This window comes from Rattus norvegicus, chromosome 2 (genome assembly GCF_021556685.1).
Source record: "Rattus norvegicus strain SHRSP/BbbUtx chromosome 2, alternate assembly SHRSP_T2T, whole genome shotgun sequence".
Lineage (NCBI taxonomy): Eukaryota > Metazoa > Chordata > Mammalia > Rodentia > Muridae > Rattus > Rattus norvegicus.
In genome coordinates, this window is record NC_141535.1 from 221,183,057 (window position 1) to 221,207,821 (window position 24,765).

At 42.5% G+C, this 24,765-nt stretch overlaps 1 protein-coding gene across 4 annotated transcripts in view; it reads left to right on the forward strand.

The window, feature by feature from the left end:
* Col25a1 (collagen type XXV alpha 1 chain) overlaps positions 1-24,765 on the forward strand; it is a 392,736-nt gene that overhangs the window by 239,310 nt on the left and 128,661 nt on the right. For all 4 annotated transcript variants that reach the window (NM_001447416.1, XM_087634152.1, XM_087634151.1 and 1 more), the window contains 2 exon segments: positions 4,703-4,729; positions 4,868-4,894. In NM_001447416.1, the coding sequence (NP_001434345.1) occupies positions 4,703-4,729; positions 4,868-4,894 (54 nt within the window).

Genomic DNA, 24,765 nt, shown 5'->3' on the forward strand with positions numbered 1-24,765 from the left:
ACATTTTCCTTCCATTGATTCCGGCTTTGTTTTAGCAACAAAGGTGACTTTCGAAGAGTTACTGAATAGCCATGGATACTGTACTAAAATGTGTTAAAGGCAGTATAGTTGCAGCAGCACGGTGCCACTTCCAAAGATCTCAAGTTGGCACTGAAGAGATATTTTAGCAGTTAGGCTCATTGGCTGTTCCGGTAAGGGGCCCTTGTTCCATTCCCAGCACTACATGGCCGATCAGAATGGGGCACCAAGGACACTTATAGCACGTCTGTCTAGTACAGAGAAACACACACATAGAGTAAAAACCCTTTCAACAAATGCTCCTAAGTGAAACAATCTGAACCATTAAATTGTGTTACTGTCCATCCTTTAGTCCTAAGGAAGGTTTATAAAAAAACATTGTAAGATGAAGGAAAAATGAGCTCCTGACCAACCTGAACTTTAAAGGTTCGCTATCCGAGAAACCTCTTGTATTGTAGGACTTTGACTTAGAAAAGCACCGTGTCTCCCAAAGTCAGAAACACTGCCCTCTGTAATAGCCACTTAGTTCTTCGGATTGAAGCCATATTTTCAGTGAAGAGGCCCAATTCAAAAGGAGCTGGAGTTTAGCTCCAGTAGACAAACCCCTCCACGCCACCCCCAGCTGCCAGCCCTGAGCACAGGCGTGGGGATGGTAGGAACCAAACAGCCACCGCAGCTGTGAGGAGGAGAGCTTGGCAGGCACTGGGCGCCATGCTTTCTGCTCAGAAACTCCGCTTTTGAGCAGCAGAACTTGCTTTCGATTCTTATTGCAGATTTTCATGTGCTCACGAACTCGGCACCCTACCTGGGACATTCTGGAGCTAGTCAACATGTGTGGGTTTGAAATTTGACATTGGATCTCCAGAAGATTCATTTCTGCTCCATTGTAAAGGGATTACAGAAAAGCTTTGATATCGATTATGCCACAAACCCAAAGCCCTTTTAGGTCGGAGCCTCTGAGATCTCACTAGAAAACCATGCAGAAGTGTCAAGAGGGAAAACTTTGAGAGGCTGGAGACCGGTCCACAGCAACAGCTGACTTAAAGTCCCTGGGGTTTCTAGGAGTCCGTCTTGCCAAACCTTGGTGAAGTGTTTACCTTTAGAAATACACGATTTAGCTTTGTTAGAGGTAGGTATCACGCCTTTCTAAATCGGCCTTTTCTACAGTATCCTTTAACTGCGGGGTTAAAACAGTGCTAAAATTTAGACATTCACCAAATGTATGTTCAAAATACAGTTTGTTAGTACGCTGCTTCAATCGGGGCTGCACTCTCTGCCCCCTTGCTCAGACTTCTGATAGTAAATTCCTCATTTCTCTTTCCCCTCGCTCCTCTGTGCTCTTCCAAAAATAATACCCAACGTCTACAACTTTAGCATCTGTATTTAAAATATACAGATATTCTTAGTCTTAGTGTTTCTCGTTTTTCACTGCTTTATTTACTGAAAATATTAATGGGTGCAGTAAATAGTCACTGTAAACATTAAAACATAAGTTTCTTAGCTTCCCTCTACTTACTGACAAGATTATCTGGAGGATAAAGGGAAAAGGATCTGCTGGAGGTAACTGTGTGATCTTAGCCCTATTTCTTGCTTCCCTCTCTGCCTGCCATTTTCTTTCTCCTCAGTCAGAGCCCACAACTTCAGGGCCCGTGTCTGTGATGTGGGATATGCAGCCGAGGCCATTTTAGAAGTCACATGTTGAGGGCAGGCACCAGACACGTGGGTGATGCTGAGAATCAAGTTCCGTGTCTACGCTACACGGTCTTGGTATTTAAAGTCATGCAGAATGAATTAAAATCCTGGACAGCTCACTTCCAAGAGGCCTCACACTGAAAAGATCTGAGTTTTGGGGTTTTTTTTGTTTTTTTTTTTGTTTTTTTTTGGCATCTCTAAAAGGATTATCATAATACATCACTGCATTTGGGGGAAGATGAAATGTAACAGCAGCTTACAGTTCCTTGTTGATGAGAAAATATGCATAATGAGAGACCTGATGTTGTTGTTGTTGTTGTTGTTGGTGGTGGTGGTGGTGGTGGTTTCAGGGCAACTTCACAGGTCTCACTGGAAAGGCAATGCTACCTAAACAACAGAGAGCCAACCACACGGTATATAAAATCAGTTCCAGTGATTTCGGATGCTAATATGAAACAGAGAGTGATAAGGCTGTTGTTTTAGAATAGGCAGAGGGGCCTCTCTGTGATGTGGGAATGCTGAAGGTTTCTGAAGTGGAACACAAGGAAAACCATGAAGAGAAAAGGACTCGGTGCCATCCTGCTGCGGCCAACACTTAGCAGAAAGTGGCATTTTTATCAGAGCAGGAGTCCCACGTTCCGACCTGCTGTGATGCAGCACCCTTCTGAGAGACCCTTGGCCTTACTTCCTGCCTGCGTTTGTTCTTATGTCCTAGCCCCACTGGAAACAGAGACTGTGGACATAATTATGAGACACTCCCAATTCCTCAGGCTGTGCCGAACCACAAAATATGACTTCATTATTAAGAACCAGGATAGGCAGCATGATCGATGCCTTTAGAAATAGTTTTCCTAACTAGAAGAATAGACAGACTCTCCACAATGAGAAATTCCCACAAGGAAACGTTATGTACACATGTGGTCACCTGATTTATGAGAAAGGTAACCCATAACCACAATGGGGGAAAGACGCCATTTTCAGTTAACGGTGTTCAGTTAACTCGATAACCACCCGGGGACAAAAAACATCCTGACTTTCACCTCCCATAAAATCAGCTCTCAGTGAATTCTCACTCACATGTGAAAGATGCGACAATAAGACTTTTCATTTGTAGAATAAACAGACGGGTTTCTTCCTGGTGCAAAGTAGCCGTAGATTTCTTAAGTTGATGACAATGTAACAATAAAGAGAAAAATGTTATACTGACTTTTATTAAATTAACAATATCTATTCATTGAAAGCAGCCCTAGGGACTGAGGACGTAGCTCATTTACATAGATTCTCAAGGGCCTGGGCTCAAGCCCTAGGATCCCACCACCCAAAAACAAACAAACAAACAAACAAACAACAAAAAAGCAATAATAACAAAGAAAACCTGAGCAGAATGTAAAAGCAGAACATAGGATGGGAAAGTATATTTCTAATGATACATTCAGAATACATAAAGATTTCTAAATCTCTACCAGCATATGTGTGGCATTTGGTATGTAATATATTCTAACATATCAAAGGATAATTTACTGAGACAAAGACAAAACCTTGTAATTCTTTATGAAAAGAATGCCAAATATTGACTAGGTATTTTACGAGTACACTCAGTTGCTGAGTGATGATTATATTAGTATAGATTCATGAAATTAATATGATAGTAGTTATTTCCTAACCAGACAATTCCCCAATAACCACACAGAGGGACTAAGATTTATTAAAATTGCCTTGAGCCAAATACCAAGCAATCATTACTCTGTTCTAAACCTCTAGGCTAATCAGGCTTCCTCCCAGACATATCCCCATATTACGTGTAGATCTTCGTCCCTTCTTGTTCCAGGTCTCCTGATGTTTGCTCCACCTCCCCCCCCCCCCACCCCACCCCCCGTGCCTCCCCTCCTTCACTTCCTGTCTCTTTCTCCACCCCTCCTAGAATCGGAAGTTCCACCTATCCTCTCGAAAGCCCGGTATTGGCTTGTTGGCTTTTATTGGCAAGGCAGAGAATGAATGTGGAGCAATGTTTATACAAACTTGAGGCAGGCGCTTCTAAGAATAACCATAACAAAGCCCTGTCCAGACTGAAACCAGAGAGTGGGATAGAGAAATCTGCATTTGAAATAACACAAGGGCACACTTTACACAGCATACCAAAATATTTTGCCAACATTCTGTGTATCACCAGAGAGTCATAAAATAAAGAAGACAAATTACTATGCCCTACAGGAACAAGTAAGACAAAGAGGAGAAAATATCAAGCATTAGAGACGATCTGGAAAGACTGAACCTGGGCAAACAAACTCTAGGTACCACATGTTGAAACCGCCTGGAAATATCTATGGAAATGAACATGCGTGTACCCCTTACCTTACTTAGAGACACGACAGAAACACTGTCGGGTATTTTCATCAAAGCACTAACAGTAGGGTATGCATACAGCAGTTTCCAATAGCCTTACAGGTCCCCTGGAACCAAGTATTGATCAACAACAGGATAAGCAACCAAGTCATATATAGAATATTATAAAGCAGTAAGAGCATGACTAAAGTTATGCACAAAATTATAGATGAATTTCACAAGGATTGACCAAAACATACTAGATATATGCTGTTTGGCTTGCTTTAGACAAAGCACAGAGGCAGGCAAATTCTGCTCTCAGAGATGGATGAGAGGCTGTTGGTGCAGGCTGGCGACAAGCACAGGTCACAGTACATCTTGCCTTGCTACTAGGGTCTTCTTTAGCTCAGGTCTATTAAGTTGGAGACAATTATTAGCACATTTGAGATATATATATATATAACATAATGTATGTATATACTCAACATATTCCTATTGGTATTTTCCTATTCTAATTATATTATGATTATGACTTAGAAAGCAAGGTTCTTTGAGAAGCGTGCTGCCCACTACGGCTCTCTGCAGCTCACAGAAGTCTTTTGATTGACAGGGTAGATTTATTCTGGATCTCATTAAAAGCTAATATTTTCTTTCTCCTTTTATTTTTCAGGGCCCTCCTGGTCCGAAAGGTGATAAGGTGAGAAAATGCATTGATTAGACTAATTAATTTACTGGAAACCCGTATTGGCATGACCTGTGGTGCGTTTGGACCCTTTTAATAAGCATCGCATTCTGGTTGTAGATAACGCTCTCATCTTGTTTTGCTTTTCTCCAGGGAGAACAAGGTGACCAGGGGCCTCGGGTAAGCTATTTACTTCTTGTCCTGGGTGGGAAAGGAATTTCCAGATCAAAACATACTGAGTGCCATCGCCATTCGTGCTGCATGATCTCATAACAGCTGACAAAACTGATAAATCACCCATAAGCAAAAAAACATAGCTCACTAACGTGTATGTGTGCCTTGTGTGTTGTCACAACTTGATGACTACAATTGAATATTCTACATGTAATGGACCTACTGAAGCCATCCAGCAGCCATATTCCTAGTGACCACTGGGTTTCTTTTAGATGCGTACACACTGTTTTGCAACATGGAGGCCATGTGGTGTTCTCTGGAATTTGGCATTTCCCTCTGATGAAACTTCACGTGTTATTGCATAAAAATGTTCCAGCGCAGATAAAAATATCAATGCACCCTACATATTTATTCCTCCTCGTAAGTCTGAATAACACTTGTTCGAGTTTCTTGGTTTTTCTTTCCAGATTTGTGAGGCAGATAAAAGGTGTACCACACTGAGCGCTGTGGGAGGAGGGCCATTTCTTCTCTGCTCAGATGTGGCCCCTTTGACCATCGTAAGCGATGGCGGATGCTCTGTTGTCGCCTTGGTAGTGCCAAGTCTCTGCTCCGCATCTGTGGCTCATTACTCAGACGCTCAGACATACATACTGTTCCAATGATGTAGTGGCTCTGTTCAGACATACCTCTCAATTTTCTCATGTCACTACGCACAAAAGCGAGTGTTTGGTTCAAGAGATTTTTTTTTTTTTTTTTTTTTTTTTTACCAGTGGAAACACACATTTAAACTGTTCAGGTTGAAAGGAGAAACTGTGGAGGTCTTTCTGTAAAATATCCTGCGTCTGGTTAATTATTTAATTTATGAATACTATGGGCAGATTTTTATTTCAAACTATACAGTGGATGCAGCTGGGGGAAAGGTTTGCGCGTCCATTGCACCTCATGCTCTTTACAGCCAGCTCTGTTCGGATTTGCCTTCCTTCCTGTCCTTCAGCTCCTTCCCGTTGGAGTAGTTGCGCCTCAGAGTAGGCAGGCTTCTCTTGACAGCTATCCTAGTTGACGACTGCCTCCAAGCTAAATGCTCATCACTGGGACAGGAGATTGAGCATCGTGATTATCGACTGTCATGGGTGGGAATGGAATGGAGGAGCCGAGAACCCCTTGATCTGTGGGTGGTGGTGACACTTCGCATGGCGGGTCTCCCTGCATTGAGTATCATGTCTTTCTACACCCGGTCTCACAACCCCTCAGCTCGGCCTCTCCAGGTAAGAGGGGTAGAGTCTCCACTCTGAGGAGCCTTCTTTTGGCCGCAGAAGCTCGGGGGCGGTTCCCAGCCTAGCTTGTCATCAGCCAGTCCTCAGTGTTCTTTCCCAGGAAGGTGTGTTGGCTTTCATCGTTACGAGTGGCGATGATTGATTAGAAAGCTAGGCCAAATTTCCAAGGTGAAACCTGACACCAGCTGAAATCCACGTGGTTTCACGTTGCATTGCAAACTAAGACTTGGACCAGGAGCCCAGAAAGTTTGGCCAAAGTTCGAGAACTACTTTGACAAACCCAGACAGCCTTTCAGACAGATTTCAGCCAGTTTTCACACGGACTGGGGCCAAGTTTCACACAATTCGGGGGCCAGTTAGCATTTTTTTTGGGTGGAAAGTGACAAGAGCTGGTCTAGTTTTCTCTTGGATATCTCTTTCTATTGAATGAGTTTAGGTGGAATTCCTCACGTGGGGGTGGGGTGCGGGGGGGGCGGGGGGTCACATTGTGAATGTACATGGGTATCCCAGGAGGCACATGCAAAGACAATGGGAACGTGTGCTTGGTTCATCTCCTCTCAGAGACCTCCCTTAAAATCAGAAAGTCATTTGCATAGAGAGATTTAGGACTGTGTGATCATTCCTTCCTAGTCAGATAGTATTAGCTCGCCAATCAAGAAACTTATCATCTGGGGCTGGGGATTTAGCTCAGTGGTAGAGCGCTTGCCTAGCAAGCGCAAGGCCCTGGGTTCGGTCCCCAGCTCCGAAAAAAAGAAAAAAAAAAAGAAACTTATCATCTAAAACGGGGCAAAGGAAGAGTTCACACTTTAGAGAAGAGTAAGTCAAAACTGGAGAAATCTTTAATTGTAATGAAAATTAATTCCCATGTCTTCTATGTAGGCATAGAACTCCAGCCAATATTTATTGAAGACTTATTTAATTAATTATGTATTTACTTACTTACTTACTTACATAGTGTTACCTAAAGTAAGTATTTTACACTACGTTGGCTCAAACTCCTGGTGACTATTGTTTTAAATAATCCGGTCTTCTGCGTTTGAAGTCTCTGTCCGTTTCGTTGTATCCCAGACTTAGAATCCCATACTGTTCCGTGTGTTTAAAATTCCCCAGCACTTGTCTTCGTTATTAGCTGGCTGTACATTATAGGATCAACAGTGTTTCCTCAGGGTGAAGCCCCTCCACCCCTGCCTCGTCTCTCCAAACATCAAAGCAGAAGAGTGAGCCTCCCTGTGTGTGAGTCAAAGCAGGAAGGAATGACAGTATAGAGACTGAGAAGGCAGAACTGGCTTTGACGTCTTGAACGTTCATCAGGGCACTCACACCAAGCATTGCTGTGTCCGAAGCACTCTTGCTTAATGTGATGGAGACGGTAAACGGATCCACCTTTCTCCCTCCCTGCCTCCCTGTGCCAGAATCAAGCTACTGTTATTTCACGCAGTCTTCCAATTCATCTTGTTGCTCGGCCCTAACCCATTTTCTGTCAAGCAGCAAGAGAGGTCCTTTTCCCTTGTCGATTAGAGCACGCTGCTCCTGGTCTAAGACTTTTGAGTGAAGTGCGTGCACGCTGTTGTGCTTGGCCCCTTTGGACCTTCAAGGTTAGTCTTTGCCACCTCGCCTCTCACACTTCTCTGCCCACCACCTTCTAGCCATAGCTTCCCCAGTGTTCCCAGCCCTCACACCTCCTCCTCCTCTGTGCACAGCTCATGACATTTCTGATCGCCCTTTCTTCTCTGAGCTTTTGGTCAGGGACTCTCCTTTAGCTGAGACCTCATCTCAGGTAGCACCACCAGAGGAAAACTTCCCTCACTGCCTATTCGGAGGGTGAGATGGTCCTGGGCTTTTTGCATTTTACTTGCTTGTTTGATGTCCTTAAAGTTTGTCCTTTACCCCCATGGAATATGAGAATCAGAACTTGATGGTCATAGAATAGTAAGGACTTGATAACTTTTGCTGGTTGTTGTATAAGCTGTCCTATCACTGTCCTGCCGCCCTGGCCTTCAAGAAGCATGCATTCTCAGGGGTCTCATTAAGAGAGCTTTATCACTGGGCAGCCATAGCTATAGAAGGTTCAAGACCACCCGAGGACACATGAGAAACTGCCTCAAACAAACACTAGACACTTCAATGAGGTAATTTGAGCTCTGGCTTGGTGAGTGACTTCTCTTTTGAAAACACACTAAGAGGAAAATATTACACCTTCCAGGGAATAAAATACTATAAAAGTTATACACAAGGAAAATTAAAGGATTGATTTCAAGAACAGCAACATTTCATTTGCTAAGAGCATGGTAAAGTTTAAAAAGTATCAGACTGATATATTTTTTTTAACTGAAGCTCCATTATGGGATATGTTGAATGTCTAGCATGCTTGATGACAGGAAGCCACTGAAGGTTTCTGAATCCCTCAGATGATATGTGTCATCACTGGAGCGTTGAGTGTTAATACCAAATACCCTTCATAAGCATCTGATGGGTAGTAGTGTCCTCCCATGGGGTGGATTCGAAAGAAGCTGACAATTGAGAAAGCAAATGGGAAAATTCTGTCTGTCGTCTGTGGCAAGACCAGTAGAGTCTCAGTGCCAAAGATGTCTTTTCTTGATGAAGAGAGAGGTCAGCATAGAAACACACCACACACACCACACACACACACACACACACACACACACACACACACACACACACACACACACACACACACCCCGCAGGCACACACATTGCTAAGTACATTAAGTCCAGACTTTTATGTTCCAAAAGCAGTCTGAGATTAAACTAAAAGACAGGGTTATAAAAGTTCAACACAGGTATTGGAGCTGATTGTATCTAGAAGCTGAAAAAAAAAAAGGCCGAACTTTCTGATTTGAGACTTTAGTCCATTTAAGTGAGGGTTAAGTTTACTTGTGTTGGATTTATGATCTTGGTGAGAGAGTTCACTGGATTAGTGCAGCAAAGAGAACGTGAGGTCAGACTTGTGAGGTGGGGCCACAGCTGGAGATGATAGCCTGACCCCTGAGCCATCTAGGCAGGAAATAAGACCATGGGGTCAGGAAATTTGCTAAATAAATAAATAAATGGATGCAAGGAAAGATGGATGGATGGAAGGAAGGATGGATGCCATCTCTCAGGCCGATCCTTTAGAAACAACCATACTGAAGGGATGGGAGTGAGTGCTAGAGAGTTCAAAGGGAGAGCTAGGTTACTGCAGTCCGTGGTCACTTACCAAGGGTGGACTATATAAAAACAGCAAAGAAAGCAAGGCCAACACTGTGTTGTTAATGAAAAGAAACCACAAGGACAGCGGCTGTCAAAAGCTTCCAAAGTTGCCGTTTTTAATTCATGGACACGAAGGGGGGATGCTTGTTGTTAAGCAGTAGAAATAGAAGGCAGATTTCAAGAAGTTACAGGAGAAATGGGAGGACAACGGGCTGGTTTTGAATCCTGTTGATTGCATATGATTTAAAGGTGGGCTGCTTGGCAGTGTTTTATCTCAGTATGCGTTGAGCCAAATCCAAGCTTACAGTGTGAGGTGTAATAGAGCAGCCATCGATGTCAGCCAACTTTATTCTGGAAGCATCAAGCTCACTGCTTGATGGATGCTCCTCACCCACCAGGAGATAGCCTACCGGTTGCTGTCACTCTTCAATCGCGCTTTTGCAGGTAGGGCTCTAGGCTGACTGGGACAGGTAGGAACCGTATCTTATTGTCAGTTGGCAGGCATCGCCTTAATTTCTCTGCAGTCTTTCTCCCAGCTTTGTAGCACAAAGTGGGGCACCCGTGGCTTTGCTCTCGTGCTGTAAAGGAACTCTGGGAAAGGGAATGACTTGCAAATTAGGCACAACATGATGACCGTGGATGGCTCCACCTTAGCACTGCTGAGCTGTATTTCTTTTCAACTCGTCTGGACTTAAAATTACTTAGGAGAGAAGGGGAAAGGGAAGGGAGGGGACTTGTATGAGGGAGGCAGTGGGAGGAGGGCTGGGTCTGACATTGGGTTGTAAAGTGACTAAATACATCAATTTTGAAAATAATAACAACTGGGGGACACGGGCGAGAAGCCCGTGGGTTTTCGTTGTAACAGTCCCTCTAATTATCTACACGTTTGACTGGTTTTCAGAATAAAAGATAAACAAGAAAGACATATTTTGCAAAAACTAATGAAGGTGCATTGTTATTAGTTACTTTTGCATTGCTATAACCAAAATGCCTGGGGTGAACAAGCTAAGAGAAGGTATCAGGTGCTTTGCTGTTACTTCAATGAAACGACAAGACAAAAATATAATAAAATTCCTTAGGAGATGCAGTAATTAGGTGGGTGTTGATGAGGAAAACTCACCCTAAATGTTGATGGCATTGTCCCATGGGCTGAGAGCCCAGACTGAATAGTGGCAGCCACAGTTAAACACCAGTATTCTCCTCTGTGTTTCCTGAGTGTGGACACGGTAGGGCCAGCCACCTCCCTTCCCAGCCATGATGAAATGAATCCCCTCGGGTGAGATTCCTTTCTACCCTGAGGTGTTTCTTGTATGGGTATTTGGTTATAGCAATACAAACAGGAACTCCTGTGCCGCCTAAGAGGTACACATCACCTCTAAGCTGTATCCAGTTCAGTGAAATGGGTAATTCGGGAAGAAAACCAGGAGGAGTGGATGACGTAGTTGAACCACTGCCCACTCCAGCTAGGGCCAAGTTGGGCAGATCAAATTTTAACTGAACCACACTCTCTCTTTCTCTCACTCTAATTGTGATATGGATTAATAAGATAACATGAAAATATAATAAGCCCTTGTCTAGCTGGTTATTATTATTACTTATGTTATGTGAGGCATCTGCAGTGAGGCATCATGCCCCCATTGGCATCATCTAAGTCTGGTTAAGATTCAAAGATGTTCTCTAGTCTGGGTTGTGCTAAGCAAGCAGACACTTTCTCCACACATACACAGGTATCATACAGTCAAGAAGCAATCCTCTGACTAGCTACTTGTATCATTCTCATTTTATAAACAGAGTAAAACAAGACTTAGAAAACAAATATTTTTGCGCAGGGTAACAGTGGCAGAACATAGTGTGAACTTGGGTCCTTACAGGCTGCAGTTTTTAGACATTCCCTCCTGTACCCTGAGGAGCAGCTCTCTGAGCGAACACCGACATAATTGAGATGACCATTGGTTCCAAGTCTTTCATACAAATCTCCCAAGACAATGCTTGCACCTAAACTCAAATGAATGTACCTGCTCTTTCTGTGCCCTCTGTGCACACACACACACACACACACACACACACACACACACACACACACACACATACACACACACCAGGCCGTGAGAATCCTTTTAAAATTTGAGGTCCCACATGTCTGTGATTTATATGCAAAAACCAGAACACAAGCACAATTAAAGGGTTGGTTTCCTTTTGCAATCATGATCAACAAATATGTCAACTCCCACCCAGCCCCCAAATGAATGGAAATGTGTCACAGTTATACATGAGTTCCTAGAACCTTTATGTCGTGTGTACGGGAACCTCTCTGAATATAAAGAGGCAGGGCAGCCTAACCTATATGTCGAAGACTATAAACCTTCCAAAATGTAGGACTACATCGTTTACCCTTCTCCTCCCGCTGCCTTCTCCCGCCCCCTGGGTGCTGCGGATACAGCCCAGGGCCTTACCCGAGCCAGGCATGCTCTGCCGTGGGACTGTGCCGAGCTCCCAGTCACCTTCATCTCACTGTTCTTACGTTTTATTCAGTGCTTCCATGTGCTGTGTGTGCCCCAAGGCCCGGCTTCCGCTTCCCACCAGTAGTTCTTCTCCTTCAGGATAACCAGACGAGCAGAGACTGCGCACTCCTTTTCCTGAAGCTGCTTATGTTCTACGAGCTGATGCGATGATTCTGCACTTATCCTGAGCCCCCCTCACACTAAACATTGGATGATGCTTCCTGGCCAGTAAGGTGATTCCATTGTTACACAGAAAAGACTCAGGACTCTGGGCTCACCTCACCATTACCTGTACCCACCACCCCTGCCACGGTTTGCCCTCGTTAGCAATATGCACTTCCTCCCACCTCTGTTTCCAAGGTCAAGGGCCCTCACCATGAACTATGGCAACGGAAACTACAATACCCAAGGCTTTTAGCTTATCATGCACATTTCTTCCTCTTTATCAGTGACTTAAATAAATATAACCTTAAACATCCAGGCAAAGCCATTTCAATATTTGGGTCTTTTAGATCAAGACAGCATACCCATCTGCAAAAGATAACAGCTTCGTTAATCAAAGTTAGGCAATAAAAATTACCCAACAGCACACAGTTATCTTTGGGCCATATATTAATCTAGTCAGCTGGGTACTGTAAGCTTGCCAAGTAACACAGAGCCCCACAAATGAGAGATTTAGTGGATGTTGGCCTCAACATGATCAGCCAGCAGCTGCTTTGAAATGAGTCTTAAGCTTTTCAAATTTCAATAAGCCACCCAGGAGCCCGGCTTAAGTATTTTCATAAAGTTCATCTCTCTCGTCCTGGTATATTCAGAGTAAATTTTCAACACAGCTGGGCCAAGGCAAAACTGATAGCATCTTTAAAAAAAATCTTCCGAAAGACAGATTAGGCGCTAGAAAAGGGGAGCATTTAGCAGTTTATTTTATTACCTTAACCTGTATTGACTTGAGTGATTAAACAGGTTCCTTGCTTCTGCTAAAACATTCAGGCTTGGATATTAATTTGATTTCTTATTTATTTAACCCTTGCCTTCCTCTATAGCCTTAATGAATAGACTACTTACCCGCTCCCACACATATCGCTGATGCAGGGGAATGACTAGAACAGAATGAAATGAAATAATTTGAGATTAAAATTACAGTAATACTCTGTAGATCTCGTGGAAGTTGGCATGGAAACCACAAGCATTTATCATTTGTAAATGTTTTCTTCTATGTTTTCTAATCAGAGGTATTTTAAGTGTTTTGTGCCCTACATTAGACCCCTAAGAGTAGTATAATGAATTAAGCTCAGGAAGGTTCATCATTTTGACCCAATATAGACACATTTTTTAAAAAAATCATTATTTCTGCATGCAGTAGGGTTCACTGAACAGACAAGATAGCCCTTGGAATTCAGTGTTGTAAATTATGCTTCAGGGCTATTGTATGAATTACTAAACTTATCAGATAAGAAAAATTACAGATACTAGGAAAGACTTAAGTGGTTTTTCACCTGTTCTATCAGTGTAAATTCTGTACTTTGGGGGCTAGGGAGATGGCTCAGTGGGTAAGAATACTTACTGTACAAACAAGAGGACATGAGTTCGAATCCACAGGATGCACATAAAAGCAAGCACACACAGTCATACAGGTCCCATGGCCTCCAAGCCTAGCTCAAATCATGAGCTCCAGTGCAGTAAGGGACTCCGTCTCGAACAATAAGAGGTGGGACATGACAGAGGGAGACCTCTAACATCCTCCTCTGCCTCTACACGAACACCATCCCCACACACAGCTGTGCACACATACACATGCGTGCAGACACACATGAATTAAGTCTTGTCCCGTTTTTTAGTGTAACACATCTATGTAAGTATTTCTATCCCCACAAAATATAGGAAGTAATCCTAACAAGCAAATTTTGTTTAAACTGTTTGAAGGCAGAGGAGAGCGATTGAGAAAATCCCCACATTAGCAAAACAGCGCAGCGCAGCAGTAGGGTGTGGAGCCCTCCTGGGAAGCTCTGCTGAGGACCACAGAGGCAGGGAACTGAAATCCAACCCCAGCACGTCCCCTGGCAGAAGCTTCTGAGCGAGCGCTGCTGCTGAACACTTCAAGTAGCCACTGAGTTTTCTTTGTGCCTTTTATGTGCGGTGGCTTTCCTGTCCCGCCACTTGACGGGATTTGCTGTCCAAACTGTCCTCACTCACACCCAATGCAGGGGTTTCCCTCTCACATCTTCTTGTGTCAAATCATCTGAAGGTTTCAGGCTGACACCCAGAACCTCACGCTCTTCTTAAGACAGACTGTGGTAAAAGGTTTTAGATCAAAGAGCATGTAAATGTGTACTTAATATTATCCCATTTGGGTTTCATTCACTAGGCCTCTTCCAAATGCTATATCGTGTGAAATACATGCTAAATAAATTAAGAACTTCCCCAGTAAGCAATGTTAAAAGATCCTTCTTCAACCACAGAACTCTCCAGAAGATTTTACTAAGCAACTTTATTAATTTTCATTTGAATTTAAATGTAAGATTTTTTTTAGCTTCGTTAACGCACACAAATTGAAGTTAACATCTATAATCATATTGACACTTACATCACTGCCTACAAGCAAAGATAGAAATAAAAGCAGAATATTTGGAGTTGGTGGCTTTTAGTATTAGAAAGAGAAAGTGACCCTTAGTAAATATATTAAATTTGAATTGGAAATGGGCAAAATACGAAACTCAAATTATAACTAGTAATGTCTGTGAATAATGACCGCATTGCAGGTAGAAAATGGAGCAATTTATTCTAATATGGTTACTACCACTTTTTACCCATAAACCCCAGTGCAGAATCCTATCGCAACTGGAAATGCTGGAAGTGAATTAACCGAACAGAAGTCACCAAAGTATGAAACGGAAACTTCTAGTTTCTGTTTACAAAAGTAGCTCGCAGAGTGGCCTGTGCTCTGCATCCTTCCTTTCGGGATGGGTCGAATGATGGCTTTCTGCGCTGGCGGCTGCTGTTGTGGGGAGAGTGGGTGGTTCCTGTAGGTCTGGCTGAGATGGGCCTCTGGAAAGTCATTTAGTGCCAGACAGCCGCATCCTTTCATAAGCATACCTGCACTAATGTGTCCAGCAGCCCCGGTAGCAGACACAGTCCGTAAATCACCACCAGCAAACAAGACCAGCTTTGTAGGGAAGGATGTCAGTTGCCTGATCCCACTTCAAACACAGTTGTGGGGCGACTAGAGGGAGTGAGGAGACAAGGCTCTTTATCTCTTAGACGCCAAGTCAACTCTGCTGCCTGGAAGCCAGTATTGGGGAAACCTTCACCCCAAATGGGTTCATTGTGGCTTCTCATTAGCATAAATGATAATAATCAAATAACACGAATAGGAAGTGTTGGTGCCACCATTAAAATGCTGCTGTTCCCATCACTCTGTAAGCCAAGAAAGTTCCTGGACATTTTTCTCATTCTTTATCGACATGTAGATGTGGCATGATTCTGTCGATAAAAGTCAGATGAAAAGGTGAAGTCGAATGCCTCAAAACTGAAGCAGCATGTGGCAGCGCTGGTCTGTATCCACATATGAAGGAGGCTGAGGTGAGAAGGTTGACATTTTTGAGGCCGGCCTGAGCTAAGGAGACTCTGCCTCAGAAACAAAGACGACAAACTTTAATACTAGCATCCAAAGTGTGGAAAGCCTGATAAAGTAGGTCACTCTCCAGGAAAGCCAACATATTCGCCTCGCGCCTGAGGACTTCCTTAGAATAAGAATTTAACTAGGGGAATTATAGAGAAGGAGCAAGAAGGGGGCGGTCCCCGTGCAAAGAGGTGGCACGGTTCTAGCCGGAAGCCACCGGGGAAGCAAGCGGTATGGAACATTAAGAAGAAACCGATCTTCTGAAGTACAATGGTAGTGATTAGCCCTGTTCACAACCTTCAGTAAAGCAGTCAGCCTGATCAATCTCTGGCCATTGGCAATGGAGAAAAAAAGGGCCAAGGAAAATGCAATTGAAGTTTAATTAAGAAAAAAAATGCATTCAGTTTTGCCTGATGTGCTTTTATTCTTTGGACCTTTTGCCAGGATTATTATTTTTAGAAGCTGGCTCAGTCTGTTTATCTAGGCTTTTACAATTATGGCCTAGCCTTCAACTACCTCGCCAGAACCTTGACCTCATCATCACTGTCAGGGGGCCGTCACTCTGCGAGATTTCCGGGATTGTCCAGGGGAAATTCTCACCATAGTGGAGCAGGAAGTGAGCAATGAAGGGCGTGACTGAGGAGCTGTGGCTAACCAGAATAGCCAGGGAGCCTTAGCAAACCTGTCTTCATTCTAAGTGACAGACCACATTGGCTGTGTTATTTTTTTCTTTTGAAACTTTCCCAAGTTGCCTCTCATGTTACGAATAATTAAACGCCATTATCACAGGTCAGGGTTTACTTAAACAGTATGCCATGGATCGGGGTGTGTGTGTGTGTGTGTGTGTGAGAGAGAGAGAGAGAGAGAGAGAGATAACAGAAAACGGTCTGAGCATACATGTATGTTACATGTACATGTATGAGAAGTTCTTTGCTTCTGACTACTTTCTATGGTGCCTCTGTGAAATAGTTGTTTCAACTATTATTCACATGCACGTACTCTATGCCTGTACACAAGTGAAGCTAAATGGTTCTAAATGGTTGAGGAAATTAGAGAAGTCTGATAGGTCACAATAAAATATGTTCCTTTAAGGAACATCAGCTCTTTGTTACTGAAAAGGCTCTGTAATACCCCTTGGAGCTAACATACATCCCAGTAGCACTGGGTCATTTTTCTTACTTGGTTCAGCCCCTCCTGTCAAGCTCTTTTGGCTCTACTGTTCTTTTGAATCGGTAAAGTTGTAAACTGTGGGCACGGTTCTACCAGGCGTTTCTTTAGCGTGATTGATCTTCATCATCAGGCACAGAGACGCTTGTCCACTTCTCTGTTGTGTCTTTATTGCTTAAGAAAATTCATAGTTCATCTTGACAGTCACCAGAATTTAGAGGTAGAAAACAGTATTTAAAAACATACGAACCTCCCGTGTTCGCTCTTCTTACCGTGGCAGTCCATGTGCGGGAGTCAGAGGACAAGTCTTGGGAGTTGATTTTCTTTGGGGTTCAAGTTCAGACAGCCTCGTCCGTGGACACCCTTACCTGGCAGGCCATCCCACCAGTCCGTGGTGCTCTCCGTATTTGGAGGTTCACCCTACTGTGCATGCCTGTTTCACCTTCCGTTCTGACAAGTGAAGCAGCAAATGGAGGGTCAGCGTTGGGAAAGGGTGGAGTGCCTCCTTCTGAAGCTATTCCTACCCCCTTTCTCCCTTCTGTTTTCTTGGCTTAGTACACCTTGCTTTCTAGTCTTACACTCTTGTGTAGTGGCCACTTGTAATTTTTCAGTGCTGTTGTGGAAGGAAGTTAGCTTGGAGGCGTCTCGGGGAGAGTGACTGTCTTGAGATCTGGGAAATGCCTTGAATGTGTTCAGAAAGTTCACGCGGGGATTTACTACTTTGCTCCCCATTTTACACTTTTCAGCAGAAAAGTCAAACAAAACAGAAATGGAGACAGCCTGTCATGTCCCCTAGTACCATGGTGACCGCTAATGCTGTAACTCTACACTGGCCTGAGGTATCACTTCCAGTTTAGAGCCATGTAGCTCTAATAAAATGTGTCAGGGAAGAAAGCAAAGTTGGAGTCACACTGTCCACCCAGAATTTTACATGGTAACTGTATAACAACTCAAGATGTTTAGAATGTGTCAAATAGAATGTCATGTGCCCACTGGGCTGTACTTTGAGAAACTGTCACAGCTTACATGGTGTTTCCGTTCGGGCCGTACAGAAGGAAAGGAATCGAATGTCTTCTTTCTACCTTGTTACTGGAATCTTTGCACTTACAACTTCCTCTGCCAAGTAGATAGTGGTTTTTGCATTTGGAGGTTTGCCCTCCTGCATGCCGGTTTCATTTGCATGTGCAGACAAATACCGAGCTTCAGGCCACATACTATCTATTTGGCAAAGGAACGTACAACTCCCATTGTAAACATTCCTAACAAAATTTTTCATGCAGTCATCTCTGTTTTGAGTTGGTAATTCTTGGGGAGAAGATTAGAAGCTACAGGACTGGGGAACCTGTGGACTAGATTCTGCAAATAGATAAATTTTATTTGGTTAACCCAAACGAATTGCTAGCGTTTCAGTCCTTTGGATTTTTCTTACAAAACAGGAAGATCCAGTGCGAGTGGCTTTGTGTATTTTCATACTTTGAGTTGCAGAAACTGAATGGAGTCCGTCTGCTTCCTGGGAAGAGGGGCTCTGCATGGCATACAGTCGTATTTCAGAGTACACGCCTGTGCTGGCCGCGGGGTTTGAAATATTGTGGTTATTTTGCTTCTGAAGTTATGATGACAACATGCATCATAGTATTCAGACTTTTAGGTCACAAAATAATTGGTGTTCTAAGTCATGTATTTCCTAGGGAAAGGTGCTACATGCACCTTTGGTATAAAGTCACATAATCATCTGGCACTACTGATAGACTGTTATAGCACAGAATTTGCTTCATTAGAACACCTAGTCTGTTAATATAAAAGGTTGAAAGTCATGCTACCTCAACTCAGTAGTTCTTTTTCAAGATTCCAAATAATTTGTGCTGTCGTTAAGATTTTTTTTTTTGTTTGTTTAAATTGTGAGTTCCAGATCAACCAAATTAAAAAAATTATCTCGGGCCATGTGCAGTATAGACCTGCAGTTAAATGATGAAAAAATAACATTAGCATGATCATTTCAGTCCTTAGGATGTTTAAAATTAATGTAATTATAATCACTGAAAAGCAGGCCAGGGTCAGGGGAAATGGCCATAAATTTCAATTTCTTCAAGTATTTTTGTTTAACAATATGTTAGTTTACTGCTCGGGATGATCTAATTTAAATATCTCTGTTGGTCCCTGCTGGAGTTTATGGGTATTTAGAGAAATAATATAAAATTAGTTGCATGAGCTTATTGGAACCAAATCATTTCCCTAACAATGCTAGTCAGTATATGTCTTGCAAAGTCATGCTTTCATGAGTCGTACATGTTTTCTGGGTCTTCTTTTTGTTGTTGTTGTTCTGGTTGTATAGTCGGATTAATGGAAACATCTCCTGTTAAAAACATTCCTAACAGAATCGCCCTTTGGGGGCACTAATGAAAAACAAGTTCATAAGTTGTTTGGACTTGTCCCTTACAGCTCTACTGACAAATATTAAGAGGAAGGGCTAATTTAGGTTGGTGTTATTTGACTCCGTTTTCTGTGTCCTCCTTGATATAAAATAAATTGAAACCCGATTTCCTTGAGAGCAACAAGTTCAGATTTGGAGAAGGTGATCCGCAAAGTTAAGAAAAAAACATGGCAAACCAACCAAGAGTTGTGTGTGCATGAAGTATGTCTCCCCTGCCTATTCTTAGGTTAACACGGGAGTGGCAATTAGGCCTCTACTAGAATTAAAAAGTCACTGGTCAATGCCAGCAATTTTTTTTTTGATGAGTCTTGATCATCCTATTTAGAAAGATGGTGAAATACTGTAATCCCCACACTTGGGAGGCTGAAGCAGGAGGCTCATGGGTTCAAGGCCAGCTTGTGTTACATGGCAAGACCCTGTCTTAAAAATAAATAACTCAACAAAGTCTGTACATGCTTGTTGCCAGCGTATTTGGAGAGCACTGCTGTGGGTGACAATAGGCTGAGAGACAGTCACTTACTGCTCCGTGGTACTCATACTACAACACAAATCCATTTCACAGCTGAGCAGTTACAAACCCTGTCCAATACCATAAAACTACAGCCCCTGTGTTCTGTTTAGATATCTCCAAGGCCAAAAAGCTCGCTGTCTTAGAGAGTAGTCAACACTGATTATAGACAGTCTTAAATACCATGAAATAATTCAGCTATCTATTCATTCAACAAGTACAACGTCCACATTGAACTGATGTCTGTGGGTCTCAACTGCTGACATAGCTAGTTTTAGTTCTGCCTTTGGTGCTAAGTCATCTTCCGTTAGACGATGAAACAGTGGAGTTTTAGAAGGGCTATTGTTCAAGATTAGAAGAAACCCTTGGGTACTGTCAGTCTAGCCCCTCCAGGTTATATTTCTCAGCACGTGGTGCCGTGGCATACACTGAATACACCTTCTGTAACTATCGTCTCGGATCTCCACTCCAGAGTCCGGTCTGCTTCAAATGCCTCTCATATCACATCTCTTCCCAGCCTGTTCTCACCCATCATCTGTTCATCCGTGTGACCATTCCGTGGTTGTTCTTCATAGATGTTACTAGATAAATATACCCTCCTGAAAGGAAAATGCCCCCCCCCCAAGTTAAATGCCCAGAAACTAAGTTCATCAATTCAGGCAGGAAAAAGTAGAATTGGCTTGTTGTGGTAACACAGGCCAGGATTGTATGATTTTTAAACAATAGTAGGAGCCGCGAATAGAGTCGAATATGCTTATTCCCACCCTAAACTGCAAAACCTTAGCTTCTCGGCTGCATTTATTTATGCAGCCTCTTCCCAGCACTCATGCTATTCTGTGCTTTTATTTATTCGTGATTGGCATGCTCCAAGCTGCTCACCTTGTTATGGTTCCCTTTGCATCCTAGCTCCAAAACCCAGCAAAGATTCTGCTCTTCTTTGTTCCCATCTTCTGGAAATGTGAGATATAGAAACAAATCTACCAATGAAGATGGCAGTCATCTCAGCCCTCATGTTTAAGAGGCCAGCCCCTTCCGTTGAAACAAATGCGGGACGGGTCAGGACCAACGTCATAAAAGTATGGCCACTTATTAACTGTTACCCGAGCGGGTAGTTGAGCCAGTTACAAATCCAATTCTCATTTGTTTTCAGTTTCAGTCTCGTAATTCAGCAGTAATAGAATTTTTAACAGTCTCCCTGCTCAAATCAAATTACATATGTACTCTGTCTACTTAATGTAGCAGGAAATGTCTTTAGTATTTTAAAACTGTGCTTCGCTTTTAAATTTTCACTTTAATCATCAAGTCTAGCCCTGAGTTGGGTCAATATGAATTTTTCCAGCCTGCCAAATTCCTCAGGAACTGCCTTCTCTGTTTTACTGAGATAGAATCTCACTCTATAGCCCGGACTGGCCTAGAACTCCAGGCCAGCCTCCTGCCTCAGTCTCCCAAGCGCTGAGATTACAAATGTAAGCGGCCACAGTCACACTCTGTTTACTCGTCTTCTGCTTTTCCTACTGTCCACAAAAGTGGGACATGTTCTACTTTTCCTAGGACATGTTGATTCCTAGTCTTTTTGCTTTCTTTAGTGTTAAATACACCTACTGTTCCTAGAAGTTTACCATATATAAGCTATACTTGTTTCTTACAATAGAGAATTAGACACTAATTATGAAAGGGTTACTAACATATACCCTTCAGTTGACCAAGATAAAAATCAAATCCTTTTTTTTTTTAATCACTAATTTTTTTCTGGTTCTAAATGAAAACTTCTTTCCAGCTGTCATCAGGATTTTCCCTTAAATCCTGAAGCCTATACCCTCACCTAGTTCAACTTTTACTTTCTCTTCCTCCCCTGCCTTCTATCTGATCCAGTGGTCTTCCTTCAGGGGATAAGTGTGAAGGAGGGGGACTGTCTCCTGCACAACTTTCACCAACATTTCGCAAGTCAAGAAACTAGACAGCCAGACAGTTGGTGTTTGGGAAGTTCCTCTCAGCTGAATGTGACATTCTGAAGCTTCATCCCAGAGCTGTAAAACAATTGATTCTTCCTGTTCCTTTCATGACCCATAATTGCTAGCGTTCCACCAGTGAGAACACTCAGCAAAGCCTCATGCAAAACAAGCGTCCCTTTCAGTCGTGACATGATAGACAGACATCTTGCTTTTTGTTTTTCCTTAGGCACATATGGGAACCATAAAGGTTGTAGCTGATGGGGAGGTAGAGCTGGTGCCCTATCTGCAGAGCCCAGATGCCACCTGGCTCTTAACATGTAAATGTAGAGACTTTGAGGTCCTGAAATCAGAGACCCATTGGAGGAAAACAGAACATCCATGAAAAGCCATCTGCACTTTGTAAGTCGGGCATTGCTTCTCTACATCTTAAGACATTAGAGAATGTTTCTAGTTTTCATCACCATGGATGCATTCAAGTAGAAACACTGTCATTTGCTTTGTTTTTATTATTATTATTATTATTATTTATTGGCAAATAAAGCAAATACATCCTTCAATATTTACTAAAAATTCATGATTTTTATGGGAAGAAAATCAGAGTAGCTTCTGGCATGTTCCTATGATTAGAGGAACAAGTGAATTTGAATGGAGAATTGACTTTAACAAAAATTCTCATAAAGATTACTGTGGCTCTCATTTCCAATAACTTCCTAGGTGATTTAATCGTCAGCATTCACACTTTTGTAAGGACCGTTGCCACTTACATATTGGAAGTTTGAAAGTATCTGAAGGGAATTTGAGGCAAAATTTTGAATATTATCAGAATAGTTATTTCAAGTAAATTACCTATACAAATAAATGCCACTTTTAAAAATTAGGTGCATGACAGGCAACTTGGCTAAGAGTAAAGGTGTTTGCTGCCAAGCCTGACAATCCCCAGAATCCAAGTGGTAAAAGAGATTAGACTCCAGAAACACACTACTGTGGCATGTGCCACCCACCCCTTAATACACAATAAATAAGTGCAAAAAGTTTAAGTATTGAATGAATAAATACTATAGTACGTGATATATTGCTTAATGTAAATAAAACCTGTGCTTCTTTTCACTGAATATCATCATCATCAGATGCAACCAGGAAATGAAAACAGAAAGTCAAAATTACATTGTATTGTGATTTTTTTTTTTTTTAGACTATGTAATTTGGTCGTATTCTTTCCCCTCCCCCAATTCCCTTAGAGTCTCCCCATATTACTACCCATGCAACTTCAAGTTTTTTCCCCCTCTGTCAAAAAAAAATAGACAAATAAAATAAAATAAAACAAAAGGAGAAAAAAGTGCACACACACAAACATGGAGTTGATTTTTTACTGTCAGCTACTCCTTAGCACATGGCCTGCCCTGAATATGTTCCATATACACTCTTGTGTGTTACTGAAACACCATGACCAAAAGCAGCGTAGGAAGGGAAGGGTTTATTTTGCTCATGGTTCCATGTAACAGTTTGTTATCAAAAGCAGTGAGGGCAAAAACTCATGCAGAGCAGGACCCTGGAGGCAAGAGCTGACATAGAGTCGGTGGAAGGGTGCTGCTTACTGGCTTGCTCCCCATGGCTTGCTCAGCCTGCCTTCTTATAGTACCCAGGACCACCAACCTAGGGATGGCACCACCCACAATGGACTAGGCCCTCCCCCATCAATCACAAATTAAGACAATCCCATACAGGTTGGCCTACAGCCAGATCCTATAGAGGCATTTTCTCAATTGAGGTTCCCTCCTTTCAAATAACTCTAGGTTGTGTCAAGTTAACATTAAAACCATCTAGCACATCCTCTATGGAAGAAACTGGTTTTCCCTTTCCCAGCAGGAATTAATGGCAAATAGCTTTCTTGCTGAAGAGTGCACTGATCGGTGGGTATGACAGAATGCTATTGGGAGTCATTTTATTTTTCTGTTGTTTTAGCATAATAATAGCAGCAGGTTTTCCTAATGTAGTCCCAGGTTCTTGACCACTTTGAGTATCAGGCTGGGTACCATCTGATGGAGTGGACCTTAAATCTAATCTTTTTAAAAGTGATTGGTCACATCCGTAACATTTGTGCCACTATCACCATTGATGGCAGGTCACTGGGATTTTCCAAGGAAGGGGAAATACAATATAGTTATAAAGAGATAAAACAAACTAGAATAGGAGAATGGAATGAGGAGGGAAATGGAGGTAGAGTAAAGGAGGGAATGTGGGAAGGGACGGTATATTGTATAATGATAAGATTTAGACATAATTTCCCCAAATTTAAAACATTCTTTTCAGGAAAGTCTTAAGCTATGGTTTTTCTGTAGATATTAATGGACTCTTTCACCTAGAGTTCACCTCATAGGAATGATTTCATTAGTTAGGAATGTCATTCTCTTCATAAAGAAATTGTACTCTGACCTGTGTCTCCCAAAGATATTATGTAACAATCATGTTTTGAAATGTTTTTACTTGAGAATAACTCTTTCAAATTACAGCATAGAATGGATAGATACCATGAGAGTTGGTAACCTTTCTCCAAGCATCAGTGCAACAAAACAAAGTCATCCTTGGTAATAAGAATTTCCTTTGGCAACAAAGTCCTTGTTCTGATTTAGCTTTCAAAGGTACTGTGTTAGAGATCATTAACTGTTCCTCTGTGGCCCAAAGCCTACCCTCAAATGTATTTACATTTGAATGACAAAAAACGTTTTGCTAAAATTGATTTGGTAACATGCATTTGCAACCTGAAGCAATCATTAAAAATAGAACATTGAACTTGGAGTCCTTAAGAAGCAGGGGACAAGGTAACGGCTGGTTTGCCTTCCACAGGAAAGGCCACTGGGCAATTGTTGCTTGAGTCTGTCCTTGGCTTCACTCCAGACTTTGTGTTGTGTTGAGAGCGAAGGGGAGGGAAGGAGAGGGGAGAGGGACCACAGAATATTCAACCCAGGAGCTTTGGAGATGCTGCGTTAGTGTTCTGTCGCCGAGCCACCATTCTAGTCTCAGCATCCTTTACTCTGCTGTCTGCCAAGTCTTTGTCTGTTGCGTTGGGTCTGTTCCATATGTACAGGGTACAGGTGACATGAGGTAAAAAGGTAACTGCAGAGTGTCTCAACAGTGTCCTTACAGTCCGTAGCTTAGCCGCCTTTTAGAACGATGCAAATTTCTAGTATGTTTTCGATCTCCAGATCCTGTTTTAA